Raw genomic sequence first — 27,447 nt, forward strand, 5'->3', positions numbered from 1 at the left:
ATGCGAGGCGCTGAGCTCATATTAATCGCTGTATTTCCAGCGCGTGACTCACCGATGACGTCTCTGCCTCGCTCTTTAAGTTGACTACAGCCTCAGTTTAATTTCAGTGTTGACAGCGGCGCATGGCGGGATAGTCGCTTTTTTATTTTAGATGACTTGTTGTAACAAACGGAAAACTGTGGTGGAAAGCGAGTTTAACTTTTAACCATGGCTACAATAACGTGTCGAGTGCAATACCTGGAGGACTCGGACCCATTCGTGTGCTCAAATTTACCCGAGCCCCGCAGACCTCTGCTGTTTGACCTCAACGAGCATTTGCTGTTGAACGAACAGATCGCCGGTATCCACAAACTGCTAGAAGCGCCTTTGAAGGTTAGTCATTTACCTCACGAAGGTGTGCTTACCTGCTAATAAAGTGTCATAAAGCTGCGTGTAACCTCAGACGTTGTGGCTAAAGTTTGTGTTGTTTAACAAAAGGCTTTGTTCGTTTAGTCATTGAATAGTCCGTAGATGAAACTCCTGGCACTGAGTGAAAGTTTATGGTCTGTCTGTCGTAAATTAATGAGATGTAGAAATGTTGCATACATTTTTTCTTAATGGAGAAAAATCAAACGGCTAGATAGTATGTCCTCGGTAATTGAAAACAACAGAAACATGGTATTTGTGCCTCTAATACTTAAAGTTATGTAACACCACAGTGTACTAAATTCTTTTAATATATCGCCTCAACACCTCATGCCCTAATTGAGGCATATATTGAATATATATAGGTTTTGGTAACTCCTCATTCATTTGCCTAACTGAAGATGCTGGAGCTTCAGCTTTTTAATAATTGCTAGCAATCAGGACATTATGTAAACGGTGTTAAAATACTGTGAACAAAAGTTTCATAGGTCCATATATGCTTCACTCATTAAAACACTAAAAATGTGTTTCCAAGTGTCTTTATTTGTACACAGAAAAAGTACAAAAAGCTGTGCCTTTTTGGCAGTACCCTTTGAAAAGCCTTAGTAATTGTACCTTTAAGTACTAAAATGTACCATTTTGTTACTCATGTGCACTCTTTAGGGATAAGGTATACCTTTTGAAAAGATACCACCCCATTGACAGCTTTTGTACTGTCTCTCTCAGTGTACTTCTGTTTGACTGTATGATAGAATAAGCATGCATGGGTTTGTGTGTGAATCCTTGAGTGCATGATGTGAGGGAATGTTACTCTTTGAGAGGGTCGCTAGAATGGCCCGCAGCTGGAGAGTGAGTTGATGCTTGCGGAAAGGGTGGGATCTGTAAACAGAAGATAAGCTCAGCTCCATAATCAACCCATTATTACAGCACAGCTTCAGACGTGACCGTATCAAACACTGCCATTCGACAACAATGACCTCTCTTTGTTGTGCACTAGTTGACGGCTAATGATGGCTGTTTTGTTTTGTATGAGTGTATGTTCAGAAGCTATAATGTGAATGTGTCTCGAGGGTGACACTATTGAGATTGGATTTTTACTGCTATGTTGTATTTGTGATGTAGTTTATATCTTGTCAGATAAAAATGTCAAAGAGAGAAAAACACTCGTCTTCCAGTTGCACATTCAAAAAGCATGAAGAGTCTAATATGAAACAGTGATCTGTTTATGTGCTGTGTCAAGTTACAATGCTAGGCAGTGATGTTACTCTGTCTCTTTCTCTCAGTTAGAGGAGTGTGCACTGCAACTGGCTTCTAATGGCAACTACCTGGATCTGGATTCATCCCTTGCTGAACAGAGAGATGATCTGGAGCAGCTCTATGACGACGTGGAGTAAGAATGACTTCATATTTTGCCATCCAATATTCTCTCTCTCCCTTCTCTTTTTTCCTTTCACTGTCTTTTAGTTTGTTTTCCCAGAGATGGAAACAAAAAAATGACTTAGACCTGCAAGCAACTGACTTGCCTTTAACTCCAAAATTGAGACTCATGGAGAACAAGTCTTTTCAGTCTACCAGGAAAAAAAGGTCTCGTAGTATTGTGAGATTGTTTAGATAAAAGGGAGTCTGTCATGCACTCTCGGTCATGAAAACAAAAATGCTTTTTTTTTTTTTTAACAGAATGGCATTTAAAGAGCGAAAAATTTATGTTTTTCATTTAATTATTATTATTTTTATTTAATGAAGTTTCTCCCTTGCTGACTTGAATGAATAAACTGTTCATTAAAACTAGTATTATAGATGAAATTATTAATCATTCACGAAAAACCTTGTCTACTTTGTTTTAGGGAGGAATTAATAATCAGGGAAATCCTTCAAAATAACTAATTAAAATGTATATATTTATTGTTACTGGTGGCAGTCAGGTGTCAAATCTTAGTCTTGATTTGTCCTTGAAAGACTTTGACTTTAAGTCTAAAGTCAGAGACTTTTCAACATGTCTGCCTCCATCTAACCCTTTTATTTTTTATAACAAATAGGAAAAACAGCATAAATTGCATAAAAGTGAAGGAATATTTCCATTCTTGGGCCAGTCTGAGTTCTTAGTCATATTCAAGAACCAAATTTCGGAGAATCGTTCATACGGTGAATATTACTTACACACACACACACAGATATTCTTAGTGAGGCCAGAGGGAAGGAGTGGACAACATTAGTCACAGACGCTGGGAACGTGGCTTCATAATGATAGAGCGTTTAGAAGAGAGTGGATAAGAAAAGCTTGCAACACTCCACAGAATCTTGTTTTTGGGATGTGCAACAATGTAAAGTTTTGACCCCTTGGGATATTGTTTTGGATGCATTTAACAGCACTCCGCATTAGCTTTTTAAATACGAAGGGTGTTTCAGCACTGCCCTCTCGAATGCTATATTTAGTTGTTGTTTTTTTTATTACATGGTGGTGTCATCAGACTATAATCATGACTCAAGTGTCTTAATGCTCCTCCTGTAGAACATTTGTATGTTGGCTTTGTAGATCTGATACAAAAGCTTCTTTGAGATTATAAATAAATTCTTAAATTATTATTTGTATTCATTGCTATAACATGGCCCACAGAATAAAGAATTTAGAAACTTGACTTGTTTGTGATAAGGCTTCTACATTTCAGGTTCTGTGGGATGCTTGTCTAAACAAAAAAAAAACAAAAAAAGAACAGGTTTCAGCCAACACACTCTTGTAACATTTGTATCCATTTTACACTTTTGTAAATTGGTGCCAAATTTGTACAAATTGTTGGGGGTTCTCCCTTTCTAAGTTCTAAGTTTTTTTTTTTTTTTTATAATTGTTTGGAAAAAAAATTTCCGCATGATAATACCCACCACACAAAATCATACAAAATTACCACTTCATTAAAGTTACGTTATCTTATGAGATCGGTTTGGTTTTAGGACAAAAGTGTGTTTTAGTCCAGATTTAAAACATTAGTCTGTGCATTAGTAAAGGGCATTCATTTATTTTTGTTTCATCAAAAATGACATGACCAGTTTGTTCATTTTTTGTTTTGTATATTTTTAATCCAACCTCATTTCAGACATACACATTATTCTAGCCTGCCATTGTCAAGGAGTTCTGTCTTACAGAAAAACAAACAAACATCAAATCAAAGAAAGAACATTTGCTGTATGTTTGTAGGTCTCCATCCTGGCACATCCATCCATTTGTTACTTTGTCGGATGAAACAGAATTTAAACAATGCTGCAGAAACTGTTATAGTCAGGAAATGCACTGATAACTCTATTCTCTCTGTGTTTGTGTTTAGTCTTTGACGCTGTACTTGAGGAATTCCCCAATTTTAGTTATTTTTGTAAACTAATGTCAACAATGACTAATTTCAACATAACTTTTTCTTTGAGAGACAGTGTACATCTGTTCAGTCTCCTTAGAAGATAACTGTTGAATAAGTATTTGCCATTTTATTAAGAAAACGCTTTATGAAATTCAGGTAAAGGCTCTGTCATGCTCAAAAAGCTGAAAAAATACAATATAATGAGCAGCAGTTTTGGGGGTGTACCATGATGATTATGATGATAGGATGGTACACAGTACAGCTTGGAGAAAATTGCCCTGTTTAACCATGTTGAATGGTTGGATTAATCACAAATTAATGTTTAAGAAGATAAATTTCTACATTAAAAACAAGCTAATTAATAAGCATCTGTGACTTTGGACATATTGCTCTTTCTTTTGTAGTACAAATTTAACCCTTTCTTCGGTATGTCTATTATATGACTGAGATAAATAAACTTTTGCACTGGCCAAACCGCGAACAACGCTTGGACTAAATGCACTTAGTTTTCAGATTATTTATTAGTCATTTATACTGTTGAAAACTTGGCAAACTTTTATGTGGAAGGTCTGTGACCCCTGAATGTTCAGCATTACCTAATTATGACATATCAGTTTCACTAAATTATTTATTAGTGTTGGTTAGTAACGCACCGACATGAGTGATTTTACACAGGCAGAGCCAGCATTTCAGTGAGTGTGCTGACCACAGCTTAGACTGAATAAAACACTGAACCACAGATCTAGAATTCTGAGTCAGCTCAAACTGAAAGATTGCATAACTTTGGAACTGTAATACTACTTGTACTCAGACTGCTTTTTTCCAGATTTGTTCAGCCGTGCTGTGGAGAACCACTTTAAAACTCAGCAGAGTGCTGTATTTGTAAAGTGCTAAATTGTTAATACAAGTTTGAAAAATATTCACTTTTTTTTGTTTTTTTAAACCGTTGTAATATTATATAACTGTTTAAAAACTGTTCTATTTGAATATATTTTATGATTTTACTGTATTTTTGGGTCATATAAATACAGCCTTGGTAAGCATAAGAGACTTAATTGTGACCTGATTGTTGAAGGAGAACTAGCAGCTCCATTCCAGTGGAAATTACATTTATTACATTTACATTTATTCATTTAGCTGACGCTTTTATCCAAAGTGACTTACAATTGCTATATGTCAGAGGTCGCACGCCTCTGGAGCAACTAGGGGTTAAGTGTCTTGCTCAGGGACACATTGGTGTCTCACAGTGGATTCAAACCCAGGTCTCTCACACCAAAGGCATGTGTCTTATCCACTGCGCCATCACCACCCATGCCATCATTTCTCATTATGAAGTATTTTGGGTGGTCTAATTCTTCTAAGGGCTCAGTGTTTCTGTGTTTGTGGGTGTGTGTGTTTAAAGCATACATGGTGTGTATTTGTAAGCTGGCAAAAATGTAGCCACAGCTGGGACTCCGTCAGGTTCGCTGAGATTGGCAAGAGGAAACGCGTCATTTGAAACAGCAACACTTGGAAAATGGAAGACAAAATTGGGGTGTGTGTAAGAATGTCTTTGTGATTGGGTGTATGAACCACACAGAACATCGTGAAGAAAACATAAGCCATGGATGGGTACATTTTTAGCCACGAACACTCTTGATGCATAGTTTCCATGCCTGTTTACTCTCTCTTTCCATACCTTAGTCTCTACCGACCCATATTCTCTCTTCTATTCTTCTCATACTCTGTCTCCAGTCTGCCTTATGACAAATTCACAGTATTCTGGTTAAGTATTTTGCTCCAACTGTATTATCATTGAAGTAGTGAAAGAATTCAAGTGAACAGAATTCACCTAGATAGAATATTGATGAGAAGCACAAACTGTTTCTGAATGAAGTTACTGGGTTTGATGTGTGATATCTTAATTCTCAAATTTTCTTCTTTCTACAGAAAAGGCAAAAAGCCCATCTTGATTCTCCGTACGCAGCTCTCAGTACGTGTTCATTCCATCCTTGGTAAGTAAGAGTGTATGCACTGTAATACTCTATGATGAGCATATGACTGACTTGCATGCTCATTTCATAAGCAGTTGTATCTGTATTGCTGAGGTGGCAAGTACGTCATCCCTGGCTTTCCATTCTGGCTGTTGGTTTAGTTTGTCTTGGAGAATGCAAAAATGGATCACGTTCTCCAAAAATGCTGAAATGGTATTATCCCTGTACAGTTTTTCCCCTCAGTTGGGAACTTTCCAGCTATATCCTCATAATCCTCAGTGACAACTTTAGGTTCAGCTGGACTCATTTCAAAGTAATGAACATAAGAGTTCCCCACTTAATAGTTCAAGTCAGTGATTTAAGTGAAAATTCATCTGTATTTGTCTTTTATGGTCATCATAAACTGTTTTAAACTGGCCTATAAGCAAGCTTATTGCTTATTTTTTTTACTTCATTAACCATATACAAAGTCAGCAAGTGTATTCTGCTTCCACCATAGCATATACGTTAAAGGCAGTGGTCTCAAACTCAATTCCTGGAGGGCCACAGCTCTGCAGAGTTTAGCTCCAACCAGCTCCAACGCACACCTGCTTGGAAGTTTCTAGTGGTCCTGAAGAGCTTGATTAGCTGGATCAGGTGTGTTTGATTAGGGTTGGAGCTAAACTGTGAAGAGCTGTGGCCCTCCAGCAATTGAGTTTGAGACCAATGTTTAAAGGGGTCATGAACTGCCTTCGTTTTTATTTTGTACTGTTCTCTGAGGTCCACTTATGTTATCAAGATTTTTACTTTAAAAAACATAATTTAGAAGTAATAGGCTATTTTCTGTCCTCCTTTGACCCCCCTCATCAGAACGCTCTGTTTAAATAGGCGTGGTTAATTGTTGACTCCAAAGTAAATGCCCTGTTTGACAGCCTACATCCTTCACAGATGGATGCTGCTGTGATTTAGGTTAAAAACGCATACTCTGTCTTTTAAACAGATCATTTGATATGTACAAAGCAATAGTGACCACGTAATGAAAACAGTTACTCACACTTACTGTTGGATCCAATATAGTTAGCACAGCATCATCTTTTAGTTTCAATCTATTTGAAAACTCCGCGTCCAACTGTGCCTTGTTTGTAAATGAATCCGTGGTAAAATGAAGTGAACGAAGTACCAAGTTCTTACTGATGCGGTCTGGATCGTCATTAAAAATAAAGTTCATTCACTCTTTCCTAATGTTGGGATCAGAAGGAAGGCAAAGCAAAGACTCTGTTTTTCCACAACTTGGTACTGCACATAATCTTGTTGTCTTCAGAGCCATCTTTATCGTTTGGTTTCAGCGTAGACCTGCGTTTGCCTCTCTTGTACACATTACATGTGCGAATCGGTGGGCGGGGCTAAACAGGCAGCGATATAAAAGCAGGCGTTGATCTTATTCTGCGTAGGCGGTGTTTAGCCACACTATTACATAGAGTTGTACATTCCCAAACTGTCGTTTTGGCAGATTGGCTTCAATATAATCTGTTTTTAGATTAACAAGAAAGTTTTGAGTTCTGAAATCTACAGGATGTTTTTATAGTACAATGACCTCTTATGTCAAAAGATCAAGGGAATTTTGACTTCTCAGTTCATGACCAGTTTAAACAACTCTTGTGCAACTACTCTGACCATTAAGCTGTTGTTGAGTGAATTACGATGGCGCATGATAACAATAACAGTTCAGATATTCTTCACTCTCCTTAATTTAGTCTTTGGATCAGCTAGACTTGATAAATATAAGCTTAAGCACAAAACATGAGACCTCTACTCGCTTTAATGACCAAGCCACAGTAGCTTGGCTAGATTCTGCTAACTATATCAGTTATACGATAGCACTGTATAACTGATATAGGCTTATGTTTTATTTTTTTCCTTTTTATTCAAAATATTTCCAAACATGTTAACTACACTGAACAAAATTATAAACGCAACAATTTTGTTTTTGCCCCCATTTTTCATGAGCTGAACTCAAAGATCTAATGTACACAAAAGGCCTATGTCTCTCAAATATTGTCCACAAATCTGTCTAAATCTGTGTTAGTGAGCACTTCTCCTTTGCTGAGATAATTAATTCACCTCACAGGTGTGGCATATCAAGATGCTGATTAGACAACATGATTATTGCACAGGTGTGCCTTGGGCTGGCCACAATAAAAGGCCACTCTAAAATGTGCAGTTTTATCACACAGCACAATGCCACAGATGTCGCAAGTTTTGAGGGAGCGTGCAATTGGCATGCTGACTGCAGGAATGTCCACCAGAGCTGTTGCCCGTGAATTGAATGTTCATTTCTCTACCATAAGCCATCTCCAAAGGCGTTTCAGAGAATTTGGCAGTACATCCAACCGGCCTCACAATTGCAGACCATGTGTAACCACACCAGCCCAGGACCTCCATATCCAGCATCTTCACCTCCAAGATCGTCTGAGACCAGCCACTGCTGCTGCAACAATCGGTTTGCATAACCAAAGTATTTCTGCACAAACTGTCAGAAACCGTCTCAGGGAAGCTCATCTGCATGCTCATCGTCCTCATTGGGGTCCCGACCTGACTGCAGTTCGCCGTCGTAAACGACTTGAGTGGGCAAATGCTCACATTCAATGGCGTCTGGCACTTTGGAGAGGTGTTCTCTTCACGGATGAATCCTGGTTTTCACTGTACAGGGCAGATGGCAGACAGCGTGTATGGCGTCGTGTGGGTGATGTTGCTGATGTCAACTTGTGGATCGAGTGGCCCATGGTGGCGGTGGGGTTATGGTATGGGCAGGCGTATGTTATGGACAATTAACACGGGTGCATTTTATTGATGGCATTTTGAATGCACTGAGATACCGTGACGAGATCCTGAGGCCCATTGTTGTGCCATTCATCCACGACCATCACCTCGTTGTAGCATGATAATGCACGGCCCTATGTTGCAAGGATCTGTACACAATTCCTGAAAGCTGAAAACATCCCAGAAAACATTGCATGGCCAGCATACTCACCGGAAATGTCACCCATTGAGCATGTTTGGGATGCTCTGGATCGGCGTATACGACAGCGTGTTCCAGTTCCTGCCAATATCTAGAAACTTCGCACAGCCATTGAAGAGGAGTGGATCAACATTCCACAGGCCACAATCAACAACCTGATCAACTCTATGTGAAGGAGATGTGTTGCACTGCGTGAGGCAAATGGTGGTCACACCAGATACTGGCTGGTTTTCGGACCCCCAATACAGTAAAACTGCACATTTTAGAGAGATCTTTTATTGTGGCCAGCCTAAGGCACACCTGTGCAATAATCATGCTGTCTAATCAGCATCTTGATATGCCACACCTGTGAGGTGGATGGATTATCTCGGCAAAGAAGTGCTCACTAACACAGATTTAGACAGATTTGTGAACAATATTTGAGAGAAATAGGCCTTTTGTGTACATCGAAAAAGTCTTCGATCTTTGAGTTCAGCTCATGAATAATTTTGTTCAGTGTATATCAGAAAATATCTCTATTCTCAAATGTGTAAGTAAATGCGTTTTGCATCTTTTATAGATTGTTATTTGATCAATAAATGGTGATGGGCAAAGTAGACCAATAGTGTAATATTAACTACACATAAAAACCCGACTTTTTAGATGATATGGGTGTAATGCCATAAAATATTTATTTTTAATACGACTGACTTTGTATTTAATGTGAATTTAATAACAGTATTGTAAGTTACTAATTATAACACTTTCATTTTACAGAGAGCAAAGAACATTTACATTATCAAAGAACATTTTCATTCAGTCTAGCCAGAGTTCAGGCACTCTCAATAACTCCCATTAAAATCACTGAAGCCGTTTACACTGTGAAATGAATATCTTCCATTCATATGCACATCTGCACTTTGTTTCTGATGAGAGAATTCGCCAGATAATTCAGTCGAGCAAGTGAACAAAACGCCGTGTTTCAGCGATTGACTTATCTGAACGTGTCTGATTGGCCATTGCATTCATAAACGCAACAGAATCGTGTGTGATTGGTTGTAATGCAGCACTGTACTAATGTTTCTGTCTCTGGCTCAGTGCCAGCCGGCAAACACAGATTTGAATTTAGCAGCTGATGCTGTGCCACACTGAACGATCTAATCACACTGGTGTGATTGTATCAAATATAAAAAATATTATTTGGCTATTTTTTGTCTTTTGGAATCTGCATTCAAAATCCACGCTCAGAAATCAGAGGCGGCAGTCCATGGTCCAGTTTTGGCACCAAATGTTTCCAAAACTTCTTTCCAGTCCTGTTAAATGCATAATCCCTTTCAAAAATGTATATACTTAGAAGAAAATTTATACTCAAATAGCATATCTAAATGGCTAAATAAATATCTAATTTCAATTCAAGTTTATTTGTATAATGCTTTTTACGATACAAATCGTTGCAAAGCAGCTCTACAGGAATTTAAGTTTCCACAATATATTTATATATTGCAGAACCTTAATGTATTTGACTTATGGCAAAATTTGGTAATTCTGTTTGTTGTCTGAGCATTGGCATCATGTTTCTCAGGTGTTCGGTCATCTCGGATCATTTAAGGGTTGGATCCAGACTGAAGGTTGTCATTCCTAGTTACCACGGGATGTTAATCCTGTGACAGAAACGGAGAAACAAATAGAGACATAATTAGCGTAGCTGCTGTTCCATCCAAGCGAAAATGATTTGTTCAACCCAAGCTAAAGAATAATAATAAACGTACATTTGATCAGATATAACTGCAGTACAAGATTATAAGATGCATTATGTGAATGCTTGGCTAAAGAGATGTGTCTTTAATCTAGATTTAAACAGAGAGCGTGTGTCTGAACCCCGAACGTTATCAGGAAGGCTATTCCAGAGTTTGGGAGCCAAATGTGAAAAAGCTCTACCTCCTTTAGTGGACTTTGCTATCCTAGGTACTGCCAAAAGTCCAGAGTTTTGCGACCTTAGGGAGCGGGTTGGATTGTAGCGTGGTAAAAGACAAGTTGGCTACGCAGGAGCTAAACCATTTAGGGCCTTATAGGCAAGTAATAATATTTTGTAAATGATATGGAACTTAATAGGTAGCCAGTGCAGAGACTGTAAAATTGGGGTAATATGATCATATTTTCTTGACCTGGTGAGAACTCTAGCCGCTACTTTTTGGACTATCTGTAGCTTGTTTATTGAAGCTGCAGGACAACCACCTAGCAGTGCATTACAATAGTCCAGTCTAGAGGTCATGAATGCATGAACTAGCTTTTCTGCATCAGAAACAGGTAGCATGTTTCGAAGCTTGGCAATGTTTCTAAGATGGAAGAATGCTGTTTTTGTAACATGGGAAATATGATTTTCAAAGGACAAGTTGCTGTCTAATATAACACCCAGATTTTTGACTTTAGAGGACGTAACAGTGCATCCGTCTAGTTTTAAATTGTAATCCAAGAGATTCTGTGTAATGTTTTTTTGGTCCAATAAGTAATATCTCTGTCTTATCTGAATTTAATAGGAGGAAATTATTGGTCATCCAATCTTTTACATTTTTTACACAAGCTATTAGCTTAGATAGTTTAGAAGTTTCATCTGGTCTTGTTGAGATATATAGTTGAGTATCATCAGCATAACAATGAAAACTAATCCTGTATTTTCTAATAATATTACCAAGAGGCAACATGTATATTGAAAATAGCAGAGGACCTAGGACAGATCCTTGTGGTACTCCATACTTTACTGGTGATAATTGTGATGACTCTCCTTTTAAATTAACAAAGTGGTAGCGATCGGACAGGTAGGATCTAAACCATCTTAAAGCCTGCCCTTGAATACCAGTATAGTTTTGTAATCGATCTATGAGTGTGTGTCATGGTCTATAGTGTTAAACGCAGCACTAAGATCAAGTAATAGTAGCAATGAGATGCAGCCTTGGTCTGAAGCAAGAAGCAAGTCATTTGTAATTTTAACAAGTGCAGTTTCTGTACTATGGGGAGGCCTGAAACCTGACTGAAATTCTTCATAGAGATAATTTTTTTGCAAGAAGGAGCACAATTGAGCAGACACAACTTTTTCTAAAATTTTAGACCTTAACGGAAGATTTGAAATGGGTCTGTAATTTGCCAGTTCATTTGAATCTAGTTGTGGTTTCTTAATAAGAGGCTTAATAACCGCCAGCTTGAATGGTTTTGGGACGTGACCTAAAGATAACGATGAGTTAATAATATTGAGAAGCGGTTCTTCTGCTACAGGTAACAACTCTTTCAGTAGTTTAGTGGGTACAGGATCTAGTAAACACGTTGTTGGTTTAGATGCACTGATAAGTTTATTTAGCTCTTCCTGTCCTATAGTTGTAAAGCACTGCAGTTTTTCTTTGGGTGCGATGAATGAAGCTGAAATACTAGACGCAGTAGAATCTACATTTGATATTGTATTTCTGATTTTATCAGTAAAGAAATTCATAAAGTCATTACTATTAAACCGTGAGGGAATATTTAGATCGGGCGGTGTCTGTTTATTTGTTAATCTAGCCACTGTGCTAAATAAAAACCTTGGATTGTTTTGGTTATTATATATGAGTTTGCGGATATGCTCTGCCCTGGCAGCTTTTAGAGCCTGTCTATAGCTGGACATACTGTTTTTCCACGCAATTCTAAAAACTTCCAAGTTCTCCATTTGCGCTCAAGATTACGAGTTTCTTTCTTGAAAGAATGGGTATAACTGTTGTACCATGGCGCAGTACGTTTTTCTCTAACCTTTTTCAATTTTCGTAATTTCTGATGTCCAGAGCGATGTCCAGAGCGTAGTTACAAAGTTACCTCTGTGAGGGTTTCCTCTCCATATTTAGAAAGTGCAGAATGAATGGCACCCAATCAATGTGACCAAACCAGAACACTCCATTTATAATCAGCATGCCCATCTGCACTGCAAGTTTCAGGTATACACCATTTCATGTGATGGTATAAACACTTAATTGTTCACTTTAAATTTATTTAGATTATTTATTTAAATTGTGTTTTTTGGTGTTGATTTATTTGTGGCTAGTAAACAGTTGCCAGGGCAATGCCCCTTTTATTAGCTGTCATATTCTTTTGTATTGTGTGACGCATAGTGAACAGATGAGAAGGTTGAAACAAGGGCTATGGAAACCTAGTAATACCCTCTGTGTATACACTATGAATGAACACCTGTCTCCCCTCCATTCTGTCTGTGAATGCATGTCTTGTCTTGTCTTGCATTATATTATGCTGAGGTATCTTTCTGCTTATGGGACATGTTTGAATGGTTGTTGGTTTTTGAGTATGATACCGTGTGTGTGTGTCTGTGTCTTTGAGTGACACAAAGAGAATAACATACCTCAAGACAGGTCAGACCGGTCCAGCCCTGGGGTTTCTGAGTCACTGTGATACACAACACTCCCAATTGGCTCGGTGTGCTGAAACTTTGGTGCTGCTTTTGTGGTCATGCACAATAGATAATGATTTACCAGATTTGCACAGTAGATTTTTATTTCTAAACTACTGTCTTGTAGTAATTGAGGTAATGCTGAGTCCTTGTAATTGTGTTGTCAGGAATGCCATGTGGAATGTTCAGGAATTTAGTCTTGTTGCCTGATTATTTTCTTTGTGTCTCTGCATGAAGTGTTCTTTTCAAATCTGTGATTTGAAAAGAACACTTTTCACGTTCCCCCCCCCCCCCCCCCTATCTTGACTACTTGAAATGGATACAAAAAAATTTAAATTCTTGGCAGTATTATGTTTTGTTTTGTTTTGTTTTTAACTTGAAATGTAATCACATTTGGATCAGTTTGAATCAAAGAGCACATCAATCGTCCCCCACAGAGCTATTGTTGTGTCTGGCATACTCTCACTTTTATTAAGTCAAACCATGCTTGCACTTTCACTCATTTGTTACAAGCAAGTGGCCAGGCACCATTCCAGTGCTCGCTGGGATTGCATGGTCACATGACTTTGGCGCTTGAACATGAGCCACCTGCACTCTATTGATGCTGTCAGTGCCAGCTGGCCCAGCCAATCAGATACAAGTAAAAATAGTGGCTGATTTTACTGAGATCCAGCATTTTAAAGAAGCCATTGTTATTAGTCATGGCTGTTAATTATTTTATTTTTTTCTGTTGCAACTGGAATGGGCTTGTCACTTAATAACAATGTCTAATGAAATGGGTGATTTTACATAGTTGCTTTGTCTTCAAAATAATGCATGATCTTTTATCATAACTATGCATATGACTAGATCCTTAGGGTTCACGTGCTCCTCCTCCAGTGACGTTTTTATTAAATTGCTCTTAGCTGAATCACTGCTTGCTTTTCCCTGTTTGCACAATTCACATTTTAAGTGCGAACTGAACCTTCTGGGCTTTTTTATGACTCTTTGTTCTTCCTGAAATCCGGCAAGTTCACTCATTTTCTGTATGAGAACACTGTGTTTCTTTCCATTCAGGATCAAGTGTGTCCTCTGTTGCTCTCTGCTGCAGATATAATTTATGGAAATGAAAGAATCTGCTGAGTTACTTCCTGAGTATCTGAAGGAGGGTGTAAAATATGTATATATCCATTCAGGATAAAAAGAATACTGGCTTTGCAACTTATACTATAACAACACAGGCTTATCAATATCTAATGTAAACATTGTGGCTCTAATACGTGCTTCTGTAAACCTTAAAGTTAAAAAATCAGTTTATTAACCTTTCCTTTGATAGCAACCACAGCCTCTATCCCTATTTTAGACGGCCTTTATCTCCTTCTGTTTTCCTGTTGTTTTAGAAATAAGCTGATGCTGCATCCTTTGTCTTATTGTCATATGAATAATAAAAAACTTCCTTCTAAAGAGGAATTTTAATGGCAAACCAAGTTTTAATGTCAGTTTTAGAACATTTGCTAATGTTATTTTTCTACTAAATGAATGGATTGAAATGGCAGTTTGCACAGGTTCCCACAAAACTATGTAATTCATATCCTGTACTTAATGTTTTTTTTCCACTCTCCCAGTAAAAGTTCAAAGCTTTTGTCAAGAGTCTTCAACTTGCGGGTCCTTACAACATTCATTGTACAATGATATCATATCATTGTCTCCTGCACATCCATTTTTGTCTTGTAACTTGTAAACATGGAATGGATTCGGTTTTGAACTGTAGAATACTTTCTCCCCCCAATACTTCTATTTATTGTATTTTCTTTCTAAAACTCTGGATTCTCTGCAGGGCTCACAACATTTCTAAATCCCTGGTAGCCCTTCGGGCAGGTACTCTTCAGATTTTGGTAGCCCGAAAATAACTTGACTAGCCCAAATAAAATAAAGACCATAAATGTCAATCAAAAACATTTTCAATACACAAATATCAACGAATATCAAGGAAAGAGTTTTATTTTACTATTTACAAGGTATCTGCAGAATTTAAAAAAATCTATTTAAGGCAATTTGAAAAATTATTTCTTATACCATTTAGCGTATTTAAAACTGTCTAAGGCCTTAAACTCTTCAGTTTAGTTGTATCAAATTTAAGGACCTGTGGGAGCAATGTTCCCTCTTTTTTTTTTTTTTTTCTTGCTGAGCAAAACTTTTCTCTTTTGGGCGGACATTTCGGGCACCTGAGCAAAAACATTCTTTATACCAGACCTGTACAGCAGGCACACAAAAAAGTGTGTAACTTTAATGTGCTATTTATATTCGATTTGACCCTTGATGTAACTAAATGATGTACATTTTAGGTTACCTGAGAAAACATTTTTACTGTACAATACACTGCAGGTCAAAAGTTTGGATCAATAAAGTTTTTTAAAGAAGTTTCTTATGTTCATCAAGGCTGTATCTATTTGATAAAAAATACTGAATATTATTTCACAAAATAATATTGTGCAATATTATTGCAATTTCAAATAAATGTTTTCTATTTTAATATACTTTAAAATTTAATTAATTCCTGTGAAGCAAAGCAGTATTTTCAGAGTCGCATGATCCTTTAGAAATCATTCTAATATGCTGATTTTTAATCAATGTTGGAAACAGTTGTACTGCTTTTTTTTATTTTATTTTATTTTTTTTATACTGTATTTTTTGGGACCCGTGATATTTAAAAAAAAAAAGTTAAAGAACAGTGCTTAGTCAAAATAGAGATTTTGTTACAATATAAACTATTCAAAAGTTTGGGGTGAGATTTATTATTATTATTATTATTTTTTTTTTTTTTTTTTTGTTTTTTTTTATTAAAGATACTTTAAAAAACTTTAAAGAAAGTTAAATAAACTTTATTCAGCAAGGATGTGTTAAATGGATAAAATTGATAGTAAAGACTTCTATTGTTAGAAAATATTTCTATTTTGAATAAATGCTGTTCTTTTAAACTTTTTATTAATCAAAGAAAGAAGTAACAAGTAAGCAGCACAACAGTTTCAACACTGATAATAAATCAGCATATTAGAATGATTTCTGAAGGATCATGGGACACTGCTGGCGTAATGATGCTGAAAATTCAGCTTTGATCACAGGAATAAATGTTATTTTATAGTATAGGTATTAAAATAGGAAACCAATATTAGAAATTGCAATAATATTTCACTATATCACTGTTTTTTTCTGTATTTCTGAAATGAATACATCTTTGATGAGCAAGAGACTCAAAGTCAAAAACTCAAAAACAAGGTCAATTATTTATCAGGTTTATAATATAGCCCTAACATAATATATTATCAAAACAAACTATTTAAACTGATAGAATAGAATACAAACTGAAGCCAAACTTAAGCTGAGATCTGTAAGTTAAATATAAAAACGTGAACATGTGAATTCTTCTATAGTTGTCTAAACATCGTTATGAAGTACAGTTTGTACAATTCTCTTGTGTGTGACTGTATGTTTCTGAGTCTTGTTACCGTTCTTTGCCCATCCTCCGCTATTTCCAGCACTTAATCAAGCCACTCTTCTTTAATTCATGAGGACGTTTTATTTCATGTCATTGTGTTTGCGTTGTCTCTCGTGCTGAGCGCACCGCAACTATTGAAGTATTGAGTTTCTACAGCGACTCATTTGGTGCATATCGTTCTCTTTCTATGAAACCGGTTCTAACTCTGTCGTGACATCAGCTCTATAGCGGTTTGCCCGAGCATTGCTATTCCTTCCTTTTTACTGGCGGCATTCAATCAAATGGCTTCCCAACTCATTTTTGTGCACGCAAGGCACATTATTATGGCCGCGGCCGCGCTCATCTTAGAGGGAACACTGCGTGGGAGCTCTGTATTTAAGGTAGCCCGTAGGGCAGGGCAGTGATACATTTTGGTAGCCCGTCTGGAAAACACAATAGCCCTGGGATGTCGGGCTAGTGATTTTGCGAGCCCTGCTCTGGAAACCCTGGATGTTTAAGTGTGATTTCTAGTCTTGAAAATGTAATGTAAATGAATGACATCGGAGCATTTGTGCATCTGCATTAAAATAGTCCATTTAAAAAGCGTGGGTCAGATGCAAGTTGTATTGTAATGCATCATCTCTAACACATTTGCATTGGCAAAAATCTATTTATTTCTAAATAATTATTAGTAGATGCGCTATACTTTTTATTATTTAAAAAGTGACATAATTTGACCAATATTTTATGTAGATTGATTTTCTCCTCTCTAAACAGTTTCTCAAGCATGTTCTCTCATCATCACTGCTGCTACGTGAATGACGCATCACAACACTATAGAGACCAAGGCGTGTCCAGAGACTCACATAGAATATAGATTAACAATTTTCCATTGCATCATGTTGAATTGAATCGAAATCTGATTGCACTGCATATTAACAGGAGTAAATTGTGTGGCATCGCATCAGTAGTTACTTCATATGTATCTTTAATGTATCATATTAAGTGTGTATATGTACGTATGTGTAATATTGAACCAACAAAACATTGGTAATTGAATGGATTTTGATGCCTATGCAAATTAAAAGCAACGATTAGCTGTCAAATCGATTAGCTGTGCTTGACTTTCAATTTAAATAAAATCAAAATAACTTTAGAGAGCGCATATAAAATGGTCAGTAAGCTCAAAAAAATGCTGTGGCAATTTTCAAATTGTTTCCAAGTAATTCTGTGAAGGAGGAACAGTGTCATTTAAATTGGCCAACAGGAAATGCCATGCTGCAGATAGGTCATCCCTAAGGCCTCTGGCTTCTATTTCCTACTGTTTATGTGAGGCTGGACAGAAGCACATACTGTTCAAATTTTAGCAAAGCCACCCATACGTCTGTCATTAGGATCGATTCTCTAACACATCTACAGGCCCCTCTCCCTCACACAGACACGTGAACCACAGGTCACGGTTTTCATAGTCACTCACAAACATTTTATGTAAGTGGTTTTTCAAACCTTGAAGTGTACAACATTGTGCCAAAACGGGACATCTGAGTTTATTTTTCTATATGATGCCACCCTGCACACTGTTAACCCTCTTAAATGCCTCTAAAATATTTTCTTCCATCTACACCGTAAATATTTAACCCTCTCCAGCTCACGGAAGAAGCAAAGTGACCTCTGGATCTAACTAAACTTTTGTTGGCTGATCTGCTTCAAATCCCCGTGTCTCCATACTGCAGGGTTCCCACAGTCATGGCAAACCTGGGGAATTTCCAGGGCTGAAAATCTTTAAATATACCATTTGAATATGACTCTACCTTTTTATTGTCCTTAAAAGGGATAGTGAACCCAAAAATTATCTATGACTTGCTTTCTTTTGTGGATCTAAAAAGATGCCCCACCCCCCATACAATAAATCAATGGGTTCAAATATTGCGTTTTGACCCATATGAAAAAACGAGTTGCAACATCTTTTATGTTCAGCAGAAGAAAATAATTATACTGGTTTGAAACGGCATGAGGGCAAGTAAATGATTTTCAATCTTTGGGTGAACAATTTTCTAGGGAAATGAATGTCAAAAGGTGTGGGAATCCTGCTGTCAAAAGGTGTGGGAATCCTGATATCAAAGGGATTAGGCAAATTTGGGGGACTACGGATGAAAAATCCGGTACAATACATGAAATGGAAGTTTTATGTTAAAAATTGTGCATGGTCCCTTTATAAATAAAGAGAGAAAAAAGAAAAAAAAGGCAAACTCTTAAGCCTGTCTTTGATTCCTTTTAAGTCAGCTGCTTGTGTTCAGACTTGTTGGCTCTCTGTGCATAGTGTGTGATGAAATGCTCTGAAAAACGAGGTTATAATCTGGGGCTATAATCTACCAATACCATTGACATCTATTCCAAATGTCCTTCCTATTAAACTTGATTCTCTGTAGCAGCTCATAAATGTATTAATTCAATGCTAATGTATGTCTAGTCACGGATGTATTTTTTTTGTTGTTGTTGTCGAATTGAAATGGTTGTTATTCACCCCAGACTCTTTGAATTTTTTTTAACTCTTTGAATGGCTGCCAATGTTTGGTCCACAGGGACGAGGACCCAGACATCCTATTGGAGTCTATTTATAAAGAGGGTTTGTGCGTGGCACAATGCGATATGCCAGTAAGTACTCCATGTTCCACATTCAGTTTTTATTCTATTTTATTTTATTTTCCCCTTTCAGGCTAATCAAGAGCTGATGTGCCAATACATGCACTGTGGGTTACCCAAGTCTGCAAAACCCTAAAACATTTTTTCCATGATGCTGCAAATCCAATTTTAGCTCCGTATCTCTTTCTTCTTTCCCTCTGTGCCCAAATGGTTTATGAGCATTACAGCCTGATCTCTCTGTGACATCTTTTCACGCCTTGTGTTCCTCGTCCACCTGACATACTCTATCTAAAGCATCATGCTCACCACAGAAGCATTTCACATCCCTGTGTTGGCATCTCTCTGGGGACTCCACATACCTTTGGTGACTCATTTGGATCACAAATTTTCATACCTAAAGATAATCTCCCATAATACTCAGCTGCTGGTGTCATACTCTATTGCAAATATGTGCTGAGGTCAAGTCTGAATCGGGCTTTGGCTGGAATGAGTCTGGTGGATGTAGTAGTCATTACCCCAGGAAATCCTGCATCTGTGTCCAAAGTTTGTGCATTTATCCAACTACACAGACCACACATGTAACACTAATAATAGTGCTGATAATAACAATGGTGAGCGTTGAACTGTCTTCATCAGGAAGTTTTATTTCTTAATATTTTGGAATGAGACGTTTGTTTTTTGAAAAAAAAAAAAAAAAAATTTGCATTTCTACAGTTCTCTTGTTTTGGTTCATGTTCACATGACATGCAGGTGAACAAAATATTTAATCCTTTTTTTTTTTTTTTCAATTATTCATTATTCATAATTTTACAGGGCACCTAAATTGTGTCATGGACCTGCAATTTACCATACCATCTTTGATGTGTGAGTGAGTGGAAGCATGTGCCCAAATGGATAAAACGCATCAATGGGCATTTTGGCTTATGTAAACCATTTTTGTAGGTGTCTGTAGCTTAGTAGCTAGCGTTGTGTTAAAGTTCAAGATTTTATCAACACATACGTTTAAATGGTCTGTTACAATCTACAATAAAATTCTTATTCTGCAAAATCCTCCAATAACTGCTAACATAAATTATAGGACATTTATAAACACAAGTATTGTGCAAACATAAAGTGGAATATAAATATAAGACATGTATGCAAAGTCCTGCAAAGTGAACTGTATAGTCCATTTATTTCGCATTTGGAATAAAAAATAAGTGTAGAAATCTGAAATATTATTTGTACAACCCGAATTCTGGAAATGTTGGGACGTGTTTTAAATGTCAATAAAATGAAAACTAAAAAACTTTCAAATCACATGAGCCAATATTTTATTCACAATAGAACATGGAGAACATAACAAATGTTTAAACTGAGAAATGTTACACTTTTGTCCACTAAATGAGCTCATTTCAAATTTGATGCCTGCTACAGGTCTCAAAAAAGTTGGCACAGGGGCAAATTTTTTTTTGAAAGATTCAGCTGGGGAAACATCTAGCAACTAATTAAAGGGGACCTATTATGCCCCTTTTTACAAGATGTAAAATAAGTCTCTGATGTCCCCAGAGCGTCTATGTGAAATCTTAGCTCAAAATACCCCACAGATACATTTTTATATCTTATTTAAATTGCTACTTTTAGGGTATGAGCCAAAACGCGCTGATTTTGAGTATGTTGCTTTAAATGTAAATGAACGGTTGCTCGCGGAGAAGAGGGCGGAGCTTCAAGAGGGTCAAGCTCCGGCTTTAGCAGACTGCTAGCCTTTGCAAATAAACATTCCACTGTTAGTACAAGCCTGTTATCTTTACAGAAAACATACTGTTTCAAAGTCAGTCATCTGATTGTACTGTGCATAATAAATTCACGTTTATGAATTACACAGACGGGGAGCATGGCGGGATAAAAATAACAACATAGCTGGTCTCATGCTATCACAAACTGTATAAGTCCCATTTCTGATTATGAGCTCGACAACTTCAAGTGATCGATTCACATTGCTTTCATATGCAACTTTTAACTACCACATTCCTATTTAAGATCATTCTGGAAGCACTTGAAGGCAGCATCAGTGAAAACAGACAGAGACAATGATAGCGTTAGCAATTAGCCTTAGAGTGCCAAGAAGCTCTTTCAGAAGGGCAATTTGGAAAACAAACACATGATACAGATGTCTTCAAACTGTTTTGAAAAGAGATGCTACACCGTGGTAAACATGCCCCCGTCCCAACTATTTTGAGGCCTGTAACAGGCATCAAATTTGAAATGAGCTAATTTTGTGCCTAAAATTTTAAAATTTCTCAGTTTAAACATTTATCATCTATGTTCTATTGTGAATAAAATATTGGCTCATGTGATTTGAAATTGTTTTAGTTTTCATCTTATTCAAATTTAAAAAATGTCCTAACATTTCCGGAATTCGGGTTGTATTATGACTGTGTATAAGATGCAGCCTACACCTCTCCTTATCCTGGAACAATATGGATTTGCAGAAAGGGGGGAAAGGCAGTGGATAAGTATCATTCAGAAGCCTAATGACCTGCCAGTAAAGCCTAAAAAACAAAAAAAAAAAGGAAAATGATGCTTAGTCCTTGCTTAAACCAATTTGTGTGCTAGCAAAACATCAAAGTAATGGGGTTGGGTTTTTTTTTTGTGTAAGATGAGAACATTACGGTCTCACAGAAATGTTTAGTCCACTAGTTAGTAGTTATTTTTATGGCGTGATCTTTGGTCATGAGTGCAACTTCTTTGTGTTTTTGTGTCTACTTACACCTGGCATCAGTATGAAGTCATTAGGTGTTAGCGTCTCATCTGTTGGTTTTAGGGCATGTATATCGTTACTCTACAGAACAGAGGCCAAGATCCCTACTGCAATAAGTGGGGCTTGAAGTTGCAAAAGGCTGTGAGTGATCAAAATCTGTTCATGTGAATTTAAGTGGACGCAGATACCCAACATCAGCACAACTCTCTGGCTGGTAGGCAAAGATGTCAGTGCACAAATTACTTATTAGATCACTCACTTACCTTAAGCTTAACACATGATGCTGATAATGTGACAGAGGAATCAGCTAAGGGAATTGGTAAGAGCATAAGGGAATCGATCACTTTACATGCTGTTTAATCCTGTGAAATTAGGTTGTCCTTTAACAAATGACTCTCATTGGGCTAAGCATAATTTCCTTTTGTCGTCTTTTTTTTTTTTTTTTTTTTTAGTGATCATGATCATTTACTGTTGATGACGTCTTGAACATGGTCTTCTAGATTCTGGGAATAATTTAGACTACTCTTTTTGGCAACCTGCTATGTGCGTGCTTTCTATTGCTGCAGATCAGAAAAGAGAGCATGTTTTTCTAGTTTGCCCTTATAAGGCTGTACAGGATATGTCTTTAGATGTACTGCAGTCAGGTAACCGAAAGTGCAATCTGTTATTAAATGTCTAACCTGTAACCTTTTGTTGTGGCACTACTAAAAGGGACCCTTACCCAGTCTTCACAGGCACATTAAACTGTCCTCAGGGACTGTCCCCTGTCATTTTTAGTGATTGTGTACCAATGTGCAGTTCTTATGTCCATATGGGCATGGAGCAGGAGTTTTTGTTAACTGCAGTTAGGATGCGTGTGTGAACATGACAAACAGAGCATTTCTGTATAGCCATTGTTTTGACCTGCAGTGTTAACCATTTCCCTGCTCTAGGGTGGAAGCTTTTTCAGATGTTCGGCCTTAGTTTACGGTCCCATTCATGTTAAAACATAACATTCAAGAATACAAAGAGTCTGTAGCAGTGTTGTGTCCTCCTTGCTTTAAAGCAATATGCTGTTTGGTTGCCTACATCACTATCTATTCTTAAAAAGGATAAGGGGGGGGCGGGCAAAAAAGGGGGCATTGCCCCTCAGAAAGAATTTGTGCCCCCTCAGTTTTCTTAATAAAAAATCTGTTCATGTGAACTTAAGTGGACACAGATACCCAACATCATTTAAACCATTAATGCATAATTAATTGGCCGAGCATGGGCGCACCGTTTGCAGAGCACATAAATGTGTGTTCGATTTGAGCAGATCAATCAGTGTCTGTCTTGACTTGAAGCAGTAGCTAGCCTATCAAAGTAGGCTACCGCAAGAGCGATTCTTGAGCAGATCGTGGGCTTTCGCGAGCGTGCAGCGACTGCATTCCAACCCCCCAAGCAACCCCCCCCCCCACCCCCCGCATGACGTGAATTTTTTTATTTTTTATTTTATTTTTTTTTTCTAGAAATTTAAATGCCCCCCCGACTGAGGTGCCTTGGCGCCAGCCCTGTAAGGAACTCACAGCATATCAGCTTTCAGACTAATATGGTTTAACTGAGGTAGAAGTTTATTTCCATAGTCTTGCCAGGCTGTCATTGAGAATAACACTGTGTTTGCCAAGAAATGCTGTGGTGGTTAGCGTCATTCAAATGTCAACCCAGCAGTAACATGTAGAGAACATTTGTTATGCTCCGTTCAAATTTTGAGGTTCATCTGTGTTCATGTTCCAACAAATGAACAAGTTCTCAGCCTGATTTTAAAAATAATTGGTAATGCAAAACTTGAATGCCAAAGAAGGCCCTTCTGTAGAAGTTAATTCAGTCCATATGATGTAGTTGCATGAATCGCTACCTGTTTGATTGTTTGTTCATCTGATTGATCAGTGATTATGAACTATATAACTATTGAGATCTAGCTGTTATGCTCAACACAAAGCTATAGCTACTGATTCATGAAGTTGTCATTGTAGACCCTGTGACGGTTAATCAGTTTGTCTTTGTAAATGTCTGATACAGCTGATCTAAATTAGTAGTACTCTGTTTTCAGATGGTTGTGTTCAGAGTGATGTCTGTTACTCTTCCCTTGTGTCACACTTCCCACGTTTCCGTTTCCTGCCCATAATGGCTTCCTGTGCTGGAGCCCTCATACAATGGCCTTGACTTCTGAAGCGCCCTTTGTCACAGTACTGAAGGACTGCAGCCTGACTAATAAAACATATCTATAGAATTCTTCCCATGGTGCTGCTCTCATAGCTTTTACATATGCTCTTTCGACAGGCTGGAAATTGCTTAAATCAGATGTTATCTCTAAAACAGTTAGTACTCTAGGCTATGTTGTGCAGTATGGGTATTATCCTAATGCGTCCTTTTAAACGGTGTTCTTGAACTGATTCTGTGGTGTGAAGATCAGTTATACCTAATCACTTATTTTTGTCAAACCTTAGATGCATGGTATCTTGTCTTGAGTTGGAGCAGTGAATGCAGAAAGAGAGGCAGAGGCCATGTGTGAATAATCTCATTCAGAGTGACATGAAGAATGTGCCAAATCAGTTTCTCTCAATGATTCGGTGTCCTCCCTGTCATATTTGGTTTTGTCACTCGCTTACCCTCAGATGAACCTAGAGCAATTCTTTACCTTCAAAAAAAGGGTTTGAACCAATACTGTATAAATTATTAAACTGTGCCATTGCCTTTTTTATTTCTGTAGACAGTAATTTAATTAATGACATGGCAATAATGACATTTTTAATGGTTAAATTGTTAAATATTATTAAATATTTTTAATAATGACTTTTTTTCTTGAGTAAGAATCGGTGTTTGCAATCAGTTGTCTAAAATACAAGTCCCTAAAAAAATTCCATGTGTTTTGGGGCTTCCATAGATCTGCTTTGATTTAACACTGATTTAACAGTACCTATTGATGTATGACTGGGCTTGACAGGTTACAGTATATGAGGTTAGGAAAGCAGCAATAGCAAAACTGTCTAACATATGTCAATCATTTGTGTGCTTTGCTTTACTGATTATGTAGGATATGAAGTGTACATGGCTGCTTGTGTAACAAGTGAGTTTGGATAAAAGATCTCAGTTCACTTTAATGTGTTTGTTTGCTGTAGTCTCTGTTGGTTTACCCTTCACATAAGGGCATCAGAGGAACTCACAGATCCTTTGGTGGTTACATGTTGGTGTGTGATATCCTGCTTTTAGAATATCCCTGTTTTATGTTTTCTTTTTCGCTTTCATAATCTTTTGCCCATGTGCCTTCACTTTTCTTTTCTTTGCTTCATTCTTCTCTCTTGAACACAACTGTGGGTGGGAACATTCAGCCCCAGTGATATACAGTTTTAGGCTGAAAATACTGGTTTATGGTACCACATTTGCTGACAGTAAAATTCTTGGCAAATCTATTAGCCTGTATAAGAGGTTGAATATAATTTATTGAAAGGCTATATGCTTGCATGCAAAGAATGTGCTAAGTATATATATTTGTCTAAGTGAGATGTTGAGGGAATTGTTTTAAATGTGTGCCACACTTTCTCCATGAAACTATACTTCCTTCTCTGTGTGTGTGTGTGTGTGTGTGTGGCATATGACATCTTGGCTGCTTGTTGTGACATCCTTCCAAGCAGCAGTAAAACAACATTTTCACGTGTTTGTCATGAATTCCATTTGCAAATGTATAGTTTGTGTGAGCGAATGTGTGTTTGGCCATCATCTGTAATGTTTGTGATCCTTTGACACGGAACTTTGTGTTTCTGTGTGTGTGTGTGTTTAACATTATCAGTAGTGAGCAGCTGTCTGTGGTGGACCACATCATTCTCCATGCTGTCATGGACTTTACCACTGAGCTCAGATGCCTGGCTGAACACAGACAGACAGACAGACACACACACACACACACACACACACACACACACACACACACACACACACACACACTCACTTGTCCATCTGTACCCCTTTACTTGGCAATCTCTACATTTCACTCTTTCTCCTTTGCGTATTTGAATGCGTGCACACACACACACACACATGCACAGGGATAGTAATTACAACAGAACACATCATAGTGACAGACTTTTGGGCTTTTTGTTGTCAAAACAGATCACCAAAACAAAACATTATTAGAAACCCATGTATTTGCTAAAAGCCAGAAGCTTCTCATTTGACGTGCTTCATGACGTAACATCAAGGGATCCAGTGGCCAGTGATATTCAGCTCTCATGGGACATTAACATGGGCACAATGTACTAATATTCACTGTTCATGACCAGTCTGGTTTTGTGAATCAAGATGATCTCGGTGTTCTTTTGAAATCACTATTCATACCAGATATTGTGGGATATACATCTGTCAAGTTGAGAGAGCTTTAAAAGTTTAGTAATGCATATTAATATTAACATATAAATTGAACACAAATTAGAGCTTTAATACCTTTATGTGTGCAAGACACTGTTTGGTGAGTCTTGGACCTTTTTAACCACCAGGTTCAAAGTTGAGCAGCATTGCAAATGCTTGTTTACAAATGTTTGCTTGTTTACTTGTTTGTAGCACATGTTGCGTGAGTGCATCAGCTTGCATTAGCTATTTGAGGAAGATCATGTGTCTGCCTTGCCAGTTTCTTTCAATTCTCACAGTAGGCACAGGCTAACCAGCTGGACTGAAAGATCTGAGCGTGAACATATGTGTGTGTGAGTGAGCTTTAATGTCGTCATTTACACCACCTTATTGATGGATGTATCCTTTTGTTTGTTTGTTTGTACAGAACCAGTCAGAATTTAGATGCATACATGTTTATTAAAGATATCATATTAAAGACCTTTATATAAATGGATCTTTATTATTAACTGCTTGATTTTGCACTTTTAGACATAAATTGTGCCTATGAAGGTCTTTACAAACCTAAAAATTAAATTTCACATATTTTTAATGGATGAGCTGGACCACATAGTGAAGGAAATTAAGGATTTCTCTTGAAGCTGGTTGAGAGAATGTGCAGAATCAGAAATCTGAAATATGTTATGTCTAAGAGTTTTGATTTTCTTAGTATCCCCATGCTTCCATTTGTGTATTTTCAGTTTTGATGAATATGTAGTTGCTCTAAGATGTGGAAAATGGTAAAGAATGAGTGTCTTTTGGCTGGTACAGTGCAACAATTTTAAATGCTTAGAAAAAAATAAAACTGTACTTTAAAGGCGTGTTAAATGGGTTTTACTTGAATGTCATGACTAACCTCTAAGTCAAGTGCTGAACATGTGAAAGGCATTTATATGACAGGAATGACTGTTTAAAGGTAGTCAGTAGGGGTCGACCGATATGTGTTTTTCAGGGCCGATGCCGATTATTACAGACCAAGTAGACCGATAACCGATATATTGAACCGATATATATGTCTGGTGTAAAAATGTAAATGAATGTCAAAATTAAGAATAACAAGGGCTCTGACAAAAACGGCCTTCCCTAGTGT

At 37.4% G+C, this 27,447-nt stretch overlaps 1 protein-coding gene across 4 annotated transcripts in view; it reads left to right on the plus strand.

Moving 5' to 3' along the window:
• Positions 1-105: 105 nt before the first annotated feature.
• LOC306877595 (FH1/FH2 domain-containing protein 1-like) overlaps positions 106-27,447 on the plus strand; it is a 55,472-nt gene continuing 28,130 nt past the window's right edge. For all 4 annotated transcript variants that reach the window (XM_079429446.1, XM_079429447.1, XM_079429448.1 and 1 more), the window contains exons 1-3: positions 106-372; positions 1,689-1,795; positions 5,679-5,743. In XM_079429446.1, the coding sequence (XP_079285572.1) occupies positions 208-372; positions 1,689-1,795; positions 5,679-5,743 (337 nt within the window). In that variant the 5' untranslated portion in view covers positions 106-207. The remainder of the gene's footprint in view (positions 373-1,688; positions 1,796-5,678; positions 5,744-27,447) is intronic.

This window comes from Barbus barbus (genome assembly GCF_936440315.1).
Source record: "Barbus barbus genome assembly, chromosome: 2".
Lineage (NCBI taxonomy): Eukaryota > Metazoa > Chordata > Actinopteri > Cypriniformes > Cyprinidae > Barbus > Barbus barbus.